The following is an 11154-nucleotide window of genomic DNA, read 5'->3' on the forward strand; positions in this document are numbered from 1 at the left end:
TGATTGAGTCACAGCCCTGGACTACTTGGAGCTAATCTGCAGCAGCGATAATTCTTCACGCTTGGCCGCGGTGGAGATTTTAGTGGCGTCTGCCATAAGTCAGCACAAACCGCTCGGGAGACGGGGTGGGGGCAGCTCGCCCTCCTGCGGGCGCAGCAAACAGCGGGGCAAGCAGGGCCGAGGCACCAGCGCCCGCTCGCTGCCGGCCTCGCAGCCCACGCGCGGAAACAGGGATGTTCCCGAGCCCCCGAGCGCTCTGACAGCGGCACGTGCCCCCTCTGAGGGAGCCGGCACCCGGCGCTGGAGCATGCCACAGCAAGCACCCGCGGTCCCTGCCTTAGCACGAAACCGCTGCTGTGAAAATGAAGTGCAGCAGCAGCCGCGGCTGCTCCCGTTGCTCTGCTCAGAGCTTGGATGTCCTTTCCGACACCGATAGCGGCTGGGGAGCTCTCCTGGGCTCAGTAGGTAAACAGAGAGAAATCACACCGCAGGGACAGAGAAGTCAGGGGTGAACTACAGGGGAGAGAAAGCTTTTTATAACTCCAACTGCTCCCCACCAGTCACCGCACTGAGCTGCCCTCCCGCCGCTGCCCCGCTTTGCCCAGCGTCGCCCTGCTGCTGCTTTCCAAAGCACGGCTGAGCCCTGCTGCAGGAATCGCTTCCTCAAAGAGGGAGGGCAGGTTCGTGCCCCGAGCTGTGCGGCTACCCCGGCATGGAGCACATGCCCACTGCGTGGCACCAGCCTCCTCCTCGCTGCTTTTCACTCGCCTCGATCACCCCCAGCGCCAGCRCGCAGACCGCGAGCCAGACAGGAGGGGCCAAGCAGGGAGGCTGCAGGACAGAGAAGAGGGAGCGAAGCCGGAGCGCAAGCAYGGGTGCAGAGCAGCGGGGGCTGGATGCCGCACCGAGAACGTCCTGGCTGTGGCATGAGGCAGGGCAGCTCCACTGCCCACCGGCACCACGGCCAAACCGCACCTCGTCTCGCATCGGCTGTGCGGCCCTGCAGGGCAGGCCCGCCTGTGCCTGCCAGCACCTCCAGCCACCTTCCCTAGGCACCGGGAAGGGGCTGCTGGATCCCTTCTCCTCTGCCTGGGCAGAGGCACTCAGCCAGGGAGTGGAGATCGCTCCGGCCAGGCTGTTCTCATGCCTGTTCAGCAGGCGACTTTGCTAGGACACAAGAAGGCCAGGAGGACCCTCCTGGCCCAGTATCATCTCCTACAGCAGCCGTCATCCTGCAAGTAGGAAACACCGTCCTCACTATTGCCTCTTTGTGCCACACTTGGTCAGCTAATGCTTTCTATTCCCTTGCTCTCCACAGCAGCCGCTGCTCTCCTGATGCCCTTGGCCCTGCTGTTGGCAGCTGTGTCACAGCCRCTGGAAGGAGAAGCCCTGAAGGAGCAGCCGGACGTGGAGCCCCTGCGATGTCCCAGTTTGTGCGCCTGCAGCTTTGATGACTACAGCGAGGAGCTCAATGTCTTCTGCAGCACACGCAACCTCACGCACCTTCCGGAGGATGTCCCTGCCAATGCCAAAGCCCTCTGGCTGGACGGCAACAATTTTGCCTCGCTGCCAGCCGCAGCGTTCAGGAACCTCTCCAGCCTGGACTTCCTCGACCTGCAAAGCAGCCAGCTGGCTGGTGTGGAGCAGCACGCCTTCCATGGGCTGAGGAGCCTTTACCACCTCCACCTGGAACGCAACCGGCTGAAGTACTTGGCACCCCACACTTTCCTTCACACCCAAAACCTTGTGTCCCTGAGCCTCAACAACAACTACTTCACCAAGGTGGAGGAAGGGCTGTTTGCTGGGCTCTCCAACCTGTGGTATCTGAACCTTGGCTGGAATTCACTTGTGGTCTTGCCTGACAAGGTTTTCCATGATTTACCCAACCTGAGGGAGCTGATCCTGGCTGGAAACAAGCTCCCCTACCTGCAGCACCAGCTCTTTTGCAGCCTTACTGAGCTGAAGGAGCTGGATCTGAGCGGGAACTCTCTCAAGGGAATCAAGATCAACATCTTTGTCAAGCTGCAGAAGCTACAGAAGCTGTACTTGAACCACAACCAGATCAACGCCATAGCACCCCGCGCGTTCATGGGCATGAAGTCTCTCCGGTGGCTGGATCTGTCCCACAACCGTCTTGTCTCACTCTTTGAGGACACTTTTTTAGGTCTCCTGAGCCTGCATGTCTTACGCTTATCCACCAATTCTATCACCAGCCTGAGACCCAGGACTTTCAAAGACCTCCAGTTCCTGGAGGAGCTGCAGCTGGGACACAACAGGATCAGAAGCCTTGCAGAAAGGACTTTTGACGGGCTGGGCCAGCTGGAGGTCCTCACCCTGAACAACAACCAGATACAAGATATCAGGGTTGGGGCATTCCTGGGGCTGTACAACATTGCAGTGATGCACTTGTCTGCTAATTGCATCAAGGTTCTTCCCGACTACGTCTTTAAGGGTGTCACCAAGTTGCACAGCCTTCACTTGGAGCACAGCTGTCTCAGCAGGATCAGAGCAAACACGTTCTCCAGCCTCTCCAGCTTGCGGAGGCTCTTCTTACAGCACAACACCATCTCTGTGATTGAAGACCAAAGCTTCAGCGATCTGCATGAGCTCCTGGAGCTGGATCTGAAGCACAACAGGCTGAGCCACCTCTCACCCAAGCTCTTTGTGGGACTAAGCAACCTGGAGTATCTCTTCCTCTCCTCCAACCAGCTCCTGGAGATTTCACAGGACACCTTCAGCCCACTCCAGAGACTCTTCTGGCTTGATCTCTCAAATAACCAGCTGGAGACACTGGACAGCACCATCATCTCCCCACTGTCAAACCTGCGGTACCTCAGCCTCAGGAACAATTCCCTGGAAACCTTCTCAGTTGGTTTTCTGTACTCTTCATTCGCACTGGAGCAGCTGTGGCTGGAGGGAAACAACTGGCACTGTAACTGCTCCCTGAAGGGCCTGCGGGACTTCTCTTTGCAGCACCCCGTGGTGGTCCCACGGTTTGTTCAGTCCGTTGTGGAGGGGGACGATTCCCACGTCCCTGTGTACACTTACAACAACCTCACTTGCCTCCACCCCCCAAACATGACGGGCCTGGATCTCCGCGACACCAGTGAGGACAACTTTGCTCACTGCTGACAACACACCTCTGCTTTCTGGAGGACTTGCTGCTTTCCATCGTGAGCAACGGTGCGCACCTAGTCACAAGCTAGCAGTGTGCCCTGAACTGTCACCTTCCCCTTCTCAGTCCCTGGGACAGCAGTTACCTGCCACCTCGCTCCCTGTCCTGGCCCGCACTGGACTAACCAGGGCAACAGCGCAAGCAACTGCACAAGGTTAGCCCAGCTCCTCCACTGTCTTTCTCCACGCTGCACTGACGAAGAGAGCTGTATATGTGTAATTTTAAACAGAACCAGTGCAGGGCAGGGGTTGGCATACAGTAACCATGGGACACCGCTTCTTTGGGCTATGTGGGTACGTTTGTTTGCAGGGGAAGGCAGGGATGGGCAGGCAGAGACAGGCAGCAGCTGCCCAAATGGGCTTTGCTGGCTTCAAACTGAAATATCTGGGTTATTTAAACACCAGCCCTCAGGTTGGCGCAATCGCTCCCCGGCCTGCCTGCCCACCCCGGTCAGAAAGCCCAAGCATCTCTGAGCTTCTGGCAGCCGCTCAGGGGTGAGGGAAAGGCATTTACCCACCAACCAGAGCCCTCGCCCTGGCAAGGGGCATCTCTGAGGCCTGGCAGGACCATCCTGACTGGCAGAGAGGAAACTTGGCTCCAGCACTCATTTATTAGATTTACAATGAAATGAAGCATCTTCCTGCCATGAACCAAGCCAGCGGATGCCGAGTGCTGTGCAGCTTCTTCCGGGCCAGCAGGCCGCACCGAACCTTTCCCAACACCCTCGCGTTACACCGGGGAAGAGCCGCAGGCTCCCCACAAACCACCCAGCCGCAGCACTGCTTTTGTACGACGCTAGCAAATAGCAGCCCGATCCATGAGTAGGACCCCAGGGGCACAAAGTTGGGAATAGAGCTAAGAGCGTGACACCCCCCCCCACACCCATCCGTGAGCCCATGGGTAAGAGAAGACCAAGGTAAGGGCTCAGGTTCACCTCTGCCCAGGGATGCTCTTTGGCAGGTTTAAAGGGAAGCTTAGAGAAAACAAAAATCCTAAAAAGCCACGAGCTCTCCTGTAGGTTTAGGAAAGGGGGCAGATGACTTGCTTTAATCATTCCTTGCAATAGCAGATGTAGACAGGTTACAGAAAGCCGTGCACTTCACTTACCTGATAAATCGTAGCAGACAAATAAACCTTTGGAGCTATCGCAACCCATCTTGTAAGTATGTTTTTTTGAAAGCACGTGCCGCACCCAGCTGGGATGTCTTATCAGAGCCCCTCCGTGCCTCTGCACGGCACAGCCGTGTCAAAGAGCGTGAGCGCTGTCAGCCTCCCAGCGTCACAGTGCACGCAGGGCAGAGCCGCAGCACCCGGCTGCTCGCTGGCTTGCTCCCCGCTGCAGCACAGCTGATGTCTGCAGAGCCGAAGGGACCTGGGCATCTCGCTCCTACAGCGCAGCTCTGGCTCATCAGACCTCTGCAACACCCTGAAAAATCCCTATGCCATTTGAGAGAAGGGCTGGACCTTCTCCCCCAAAGCACAGGAGGAATTTGCAGCAAGTTTTCTGTAAGATGATCAGCTGCAAAGGAAAGACTGATTGGCCTTGGAGAGAGGAGGGCCCAGTGTCACTTAGATCATGTGCACAGCGGCCAGTAAGGGCCAGCAACCACTGCCCAACAATCTCAGTTGATGCCAGTTCAGACTCTTGGACTCTGGTCACACCCTCTCCACACTGGGAGCAATTACAGAGCAGGATTTGCACTGGATGGCTCTTCCCGCATTGCGAGAATAGCTGTCGTTGCTGCCAGCCACCCTCATCTCCCCAGCACCTCTATTTAGGCAAAGAACAGCTTCCAGCTCAGGCCAAGCCTACATCTCCTGCAGTTCCCCTTCAGCTTGCATCTGCCACAGACCCATTAAATGACCCAACCAGCCACACAGGATTTCTTAGACAGAAGCACATGGCCAACACAACAGGTAACATGCACACAGAGTGGCCACTGCAGCAAGGGCACAACGGATTTAGTGCGGGCCCAGGGCAAATGGCATGCGCCGCAGGTCTGATGGGCTCCGGCACACTCCCGGAGGGAGCAGCTGTGCACAGGCCGTAATAGGTATCCAGAAATCCTGGACAAATTAACAGCCCAGTCAGACTCCAACCCTACTGCCTGACTCTCCAGATCGGAGACAAGTGAGCAAAGGTCAGACAAAATTTCCAGGAAAGAAAGTTGTGAGTGAGGAAACCTGGTCAGATGCAAGTTTTAACTATGCATACAGTGTGCAGTATAGACAGATGCTCTGACTGCTTTGTGACTGACTGTTTTCAAATATAATCCATACGGTAATAAAAATCCAAGAGATTTCTGCCCCCACCCTGTCAGCACTGCAAGGGCGAGTCCTCAGCCCAGACCGGAGCATGGAAAGGGCACACAGCCAAGGACAGGCTCAGAGTCCAGAAGAGGGAAATAAGATGCAGAGACACCACCTTCATTAGGCTCCTTGGCTTACATCAAGCCTGCAAGAGGAGGGTAGGTCCCAAAGGGGTGCCAGTTCTGGGGCACTGAAGAGAAACTCAAGTTAACAGCAGCTGCCAGGGGAAGGAGGACAAAGGAAATCGCACGCTCAGACCAATGAGCAAGGAAACTACCTGGGGACCTGAAGGAGCCCCATGTGCACCAGGTGCAGCAAAGGATACTGCAAAGGAGTGCCACAGCTGGATCTTAAAAGCTGGCATAAAAGGTGGAAAAATTTAGTTGTACCCTAGCTAGCAAGGGCACAGAGGAAGAAGGAAAAGCAGAAACTACCTAGAGATAAATGAGGTGCTCTTAATACCAAGACTCACAGCTACAGTGCACCAAAGCAATGGAAAAACAAACACCACACACTGATTTTAAGAAAAGTGTTTACTGCCTGGAACCTTTAAAAATATTCCTGAGTCATGACAAGTCCCAGCAGACCAAGAAATGGCATTTTTCAGTAGGGTAGGATGCAGACATCAAATGGATGTTAGATCACCTAAAGATGTTTTCTCACATGAAGCACATGCCAAGCCCTCAGAGGCATATTCTGTACCAACGATCTTAGATTTCAGAGTGAGGTGGTTTGGCTCAGATACAGATCAGAGCATCTGGCACGAACTCACCAGCCACTGAACCACAAGTACCATATAATCTGTCATGCAGCAAAAGCAACGGGAGAGAAGGCAGCAGCGTGTGGAGGCGAGATACAGACTATTTGTGCCATTTGGGTACGGTGAGGGAACGACTGTGTCAGTCAATGGTATGAGCCACTGTAGCTGCTAGTTGCATTCAGTCATTGTCAAAAACACTGCAGCATGTGAGACATTGTGGAAACAACCTGGAGCTCCACAAGTACCTGTGCAACGGACCGACTCACAGAGGAAAGCACCGTGTGTGCAGGGGTAGGAACAACTGTACCATGCGGGCAGAATACTGCCCGTTTAGAAGGCAAGACCGAGGCTGCAGATGTGCGTCCCTTGCATGAGCAGATACACCCATCAGGGTCTCTTCAAATCCGGGGTGGAGCAGCACTTCCCTTTTCAGACCTCCACGAGTGGCACCAGTGCGGTGCTCCCCCCTCCCTCCATCCCCCACCCAGTGTCATAGTGAAACGGCTTCCACATCCCCCCTTTCCCACCAGCAAGGGCTGCTGCTGGTGTTGTTAGGCAGGGACCTCAGCCAGCAAGAGTCCACCTCAAAACCCCCTTCAGGAGCTTCGCGGGGATGTCCCATCCAAGATCTGCTGGGCAATGTGAGCCAGGGCAGGGAAGGCAGAGCTCTTGGGAAACTCTTGGATGAAGTCTCTGCCTTCCTCCAAGCTCTGGCTGAGCTGTGGGTCCAGTGGCACAGAGCCTGTTGGAGAGGGGAGGAAAGGGGAGAGTGACCACCTGGTCATTGCAAGGCAAAGGCCTGCAGTCAGCAATGAAGAAATACTCCTGCCAGACTCATCTCCTGGGACAGCAGTGGGAAAGAGGGAAGCCATCCTTACTGAATCCTTCAGTAGCTACATTTCACCTGCAACCCTTCTCTCCGGATCTAGGACAAAGCCACACCACAGTGCTTGGTGACAAATGCTCTCCCACGCCTGTCCAGAGGACAGGGTTCAACCCCCAAACCACATTTCTTAGGGAGGCTCCATGAGGTTTCAGCACAGCCATGGGGCTATGGGCTTGATTACTCTGCCACCACGACACCCGTAGCCAGAGTGGGCTGCCAGGCATCGCTGCCTCTGCTCCAGACAGGCCAGATGCCCACTGTGAGCATTCTGGATGGCAGAGAAGAGAAGCAATAGCTGCATCTTGCCTCTGCCTAGGCCCCAAGGGCTCCTAGGAACCCAGGGCCCAGCCTCTCTCCCCTGGTGGTCTGCTCTCGCCACTCAAGCACTCCTCCACTACCATGGCACTGTACAGACATCACATCTAACCAAGGATGGCTCTGCTCAAGAGGCCACTCACCGAGGAAGGGGACCCCAGCATGCTTTGCCAGTTCTTCACCTCCCCCTTTGGAAAAGATGTTTGTGCACTCCTGAAGGAGGAAGAGAAACAGCAGTTAATCATAAACACCAGTGCACAGAGCCCTGTGCAAGAGGGCAGGCACTGCATGGGTGCGAGTGAAGCCACCTCTCTTCCACCTTCCACCTCAGGGCAACTGTCTTCGCCCCTGCCCTCCTGCAGCTCTCTTTAGGAAAGCAGGGGCAGCAGCTTCTTCCAAACCTCACATGCAGCAGCCAGGAGACTCATCTCCCAGGCACACAGCATCGCCCCTCATGGCATTCAGGGGCTTCCAGCCGGAGGTGCCGGATTGTACAATAACCCCATCGTGAACCAGAACCCATAATAGCCCAGCAGTATCAAGAAACTCACCGAACAGTGCGGGCAGACGAAACCACTCATGTTCTCTACGATCCCGAGAACTCGTAGGCCCGTCTTCTTACAGAACGTCAGCTCTCGCCTCACATCCCCCACAGACACTGCCTGCAGGGGAGAGCAGGCGAGGGTTAGGGGTCTCTGCCTCTCCGGCCAGACTGCAGTTCTGGAGCAGGCATACACACACAGAGACAGTCTGCAGCACACATGGAGAAGGGGGCTTAGGAGATGCTCCCTCCCCATTGCTGGCTATAGCTTGTGCTAAGAGTCCTCCGTGCACTCCAGAAGAGTGGAGCACAGGGGACACAGTGGAAGATGGGAAGACGGGTGACAGTGTTGCATGGGCTGAAGGGTTTGGGCAGTGGCTGCAGCAAGATGTGAACAGAAGTGACAGATGTGCTCAGCTTCCAGCAGGCCCCACACTTGGGCAGTCCCTGGCTCAGCAAGCGCTTGCATGTAAACAGAGGCAGATATTGGACAAGCTTGGATGTGAGAGCAGGCTTGACTCACAACTGACTGACAGATGTCAGAGATGTCCTAAGGGACACACAATGGCTGTCTCAGGAGGTAGAGGTGTAAAGCAAGTAGCCACAGACAAGCCTGTGAAAACACCCACCTTCGGGTGCATATTCCCCCACCGGCAGAGCCTGGAGCCTGGCCAGGTTGCCCAGCAGGCTGCCCTACCTGAGGTGTGGTGACTAGGATTGCTCCCAGAGGCTTGTACGGCCGCAAAGCCTCCACTGTGGAGATGTGCTCATCAGATGTGCCCGGAGGAGTGTCCACAATGAGGAAGTCCAGGTCCCCCCAGGCCACATCAGCAACAAATTGTTTTATCAAAGCTGCAGGAATAAAAGGGGGGAAAAAATCTCAGGTTTTAGCAAGCGTCCTGGGAGCCACGTGGTCAGGAGGCATCCTGGGGGACGGGGGAGAGAGCAGGGCTACCTGTGAGCAGAGCACATGCAGCACAGCCTGAACCACCTGAACCCACTCAGGGGAGACAGCCCTGGAGTGCAAGAGCCTTGTCTTCCCCCAGGTCACTTGGAGCCCTGTCTCCAAGGCTAATCAGACTCCACAGTACCTGGCTACACACAGAGACCTCACTATGACAGCATGTCACTGACATGTGCCAAGGGACAGCCCCAACCCACCCAGGCCATGTTACATGGACTTAGCACATCAGAGACACTTCCATTGCTAACRAGGTCTCAGCTGCAGCCAGCAGCGACAGAGCAAAGGCTCTTCCCAGGCCATTCACATCAGCTGTCTCTAACCCGCTGGCCTCCGTCCCAGGAGAGGGGCTTTCAGACTGCAGCCTACATTTGAACACAAGCAGCCAAGGAACACGTCTGGAAGAGCCCAGGGCCTGGGAAGAGCAAGCATCAGCTCCAGGAAGTTTTGCAGAAGGTGTCTAGTGCTGGAAGGTTGTTACAAACAGCAAAAATCATCTGTACCATTTTTCTTGGGTCCTCTCCACACCACAGCATCATCTGGCTTTTCCAGCAGGAAGCCGATGGACATGAGCGAGATGCTTTTGTCTTGGTCCACGAAGACCGGCACCCAGCCGCTGTCACACTGGTGCACGTCATTGTCCTGCACCTTGAACATACGGGGTATGCTGGGGCCACACAGGTCCACATCCAGGATCCCCACCTGCAGGCAACCGGGCAGAGCCTTTCAGACAGGCCTGAGCACCACTGCAGCGCCCAGCTGCGCTCCTTCCTTGGGCAAGGGAAAGCCACGCATGAATTCCAGCAGCCCACAGCACTTCACAGAGAGGACTCTGCAGCTCAGGAGCCAGAGCGCCAGTTCCGACTGGTCTCCTTTGACTAGTGTCCTCCAGATCCCCATACTTCCAAGGAACATCTCTTTGGTATTTAGAGGCACTTTAGGGAAATCTTTATTCAAGAGACCTATCAGAATCTAAGTGGCGTCTGCTCCACAGAGCCTTTAAGAAGTCCTCAGTCTGTCTGATGCCCACGCAGCTCCCCTTTGCCCCCGTGGTAATGCTGCCTTTCAGCTCACCCACTTCACTCCACAAACTGGCTGTGTACTATAGCACAAAACAACAAGTCATTTCTAAGTGCCTTCATTTTGCTTACGATGAAAATAACTTTTGGGGGGATCATTTTAGTTTCCTGGATAAAGGGGAAGTGAACTGCACAGTCAGCTAGAGGCTGGACTGTGCGGGACCAAGTAAGCACAGGAAAAAAAAAACATACTCAAGTTTCTGCCACAGACAGCACTTCTGCTCACAGCAGCAGCCTCTACCACGAAGGACCTTTATGCTCTGCTCACAGAACGGACACATGCAGAAAGGCTGAGCAAAACCAAGCCCAGCTGGAGGTCAGAAGGGAGAGCACACAGAGCTCCCCATCCCACGGACCCCCGCTCACCTTCCTCCCCGAGTGCCGCAGAGACAAAGCCAGCTCGGTGGCGATGGTGCTCTTCCCCACGCCGCCCTTCCCCGAGAGCACCAGGAGGATGTGCCGCACTCCAGCCAGGTTACTTCTCTCTGGGAAGAAGCAGAACAGTAACACGGCATCAGACCCTCTCCTTGACCTCGAGCTGTGCGGGCAGCAACGCCCCGACCAGCCAGCTCAGAGTCGGCCTCCACTGTGCCAGTAACACGTTGCGAACAAGAACAGCGGCAGTCGCCAGCTGAGATGAGATGGTGAGACTCCAACAAGCTTGTTTAAAGCATAAGAAAACAGGGCAAAAAAAAATGGTGGATTTAACACAGACCTTCTATTAAGAAAAAGACGATCAGGGCAACGGCAAGACCAGAAAAGAGCCTGTGGAGAGTAAAAACTTTGGCCCGGTGACCTACGCATACTCAAGCAGCAAAGCAATACGCATCCAAAGAAGGACTTTGTCACACTTATGCCCAGACCAAATTTTAACCTCAGCCCTTTGCAGGGATTGCCGTGAGGCTCTCTGAAGTCAGCCCCTTGGCCTTTCCTCCCTTCGCAGCACACTTCTCGCCCTCCTGGAAGCCCAGGTCACCTCGAGCCTCTGGGTCGTGCTGTCAGGACGCGTTTTGGTGCAAGCAGCCCCCGCTCAGGGCTCTGCTGCCGTGAGCCTTCGATGCAGGGCAAAGTTGAAGGGCAAAAACGTGAGCAAAACCGGCCGGCGCCGGCTCCCCCGGGAAGGAGGA

At 55.5% G+C, this 11154-nt stretch overlaps 2 protein-coding genes across 2 annotated transcripts; one reads left to right on the forward strand and one right to left on the reverse strand.

Annotated features, from left to right (window-relative positions):
* The first annotated feature begins 1022 nt into the window (after positions 1-1022).
* On the forward strand, positions 1023-5301 carry IGFALS (insulin like growth factor binding protein acid labile subunit). The gene has a single exon (XM_026063879.1). The coding sequence runs from the start codon at positions 1291-1293 to the stop codon at positions 3130-3132; it is 1842 nt and encodes a 613-aa protein (XP_025919664.1). The 5' UTR covers positions 1023-1290; the 3' UTR covers positions 3133-5301.
* Positions 5302-6000: 699 nt separating this feature from the next.
* NUBP2 (nucleotide binding protein 2) lies at positions 6001-10529 on the reverse strand. Its single transcript, XM_026063854.1, has 6 exons — positions 10394-10529; positions 9452-9650; positions 8685-8839; positions 7998-8108; positions 7590-7659; positions 6001-6987 (listed from the first exon to the last, which is right to left on the reverse strand). Exons 2-6 carry the CDS (start codon positions 9603-9605, stop codon positions 6842-6844), a joined length of 636 nt encoding a protein of 211 aa, XP_025919639.1. The 5' UTR covers positions 9606-9650; positions 10394-10529; the 3' UTR covers positions 6001-6841.
* Between the last annotated feature and the right edge of the window lie 625 nt (positions 10530-11154).

The sequence above is a fragment of the Apteryx rowi genome, unplaced genomic scaffold (assembly GCF_003343035.1).
Source record: "Apteryx rowi isolate R43461 unplaced genomic scaffold, aptRow1 scaffold_202, whole genome shotgun sequence".
In the NCBI taxonomy this organism is placed as follows: Eukaryota; Metazoa; Chordata; class Aves; order Apterygiformes; family Apterygidae; genus Apteryx; species Apteryx rowi.

Coding starts and splice junctions, on each gene's coding strand:
- NUBP2 (XM_026063854.1), bottom strand. CDS start 9,605: ATGTTCAAGGTGCAGGACAATGACGTGCACCAGTGTGACAGCGGCTGG. Junction 8,840..9,451: donor GAGAGGACCCAAGAAAAATG/GTACAGATGATT, acceptor TTATTCCTGCAG/CTTTGATAAAACAATTTGTT. Junction 8,109..8,684: donor TCCTAGTCACCACACCTCAG/GTAGGGCAGCCT, acceptor TCTCCCCTGCAG/GCAGTGTCTGTGGGGGATGT.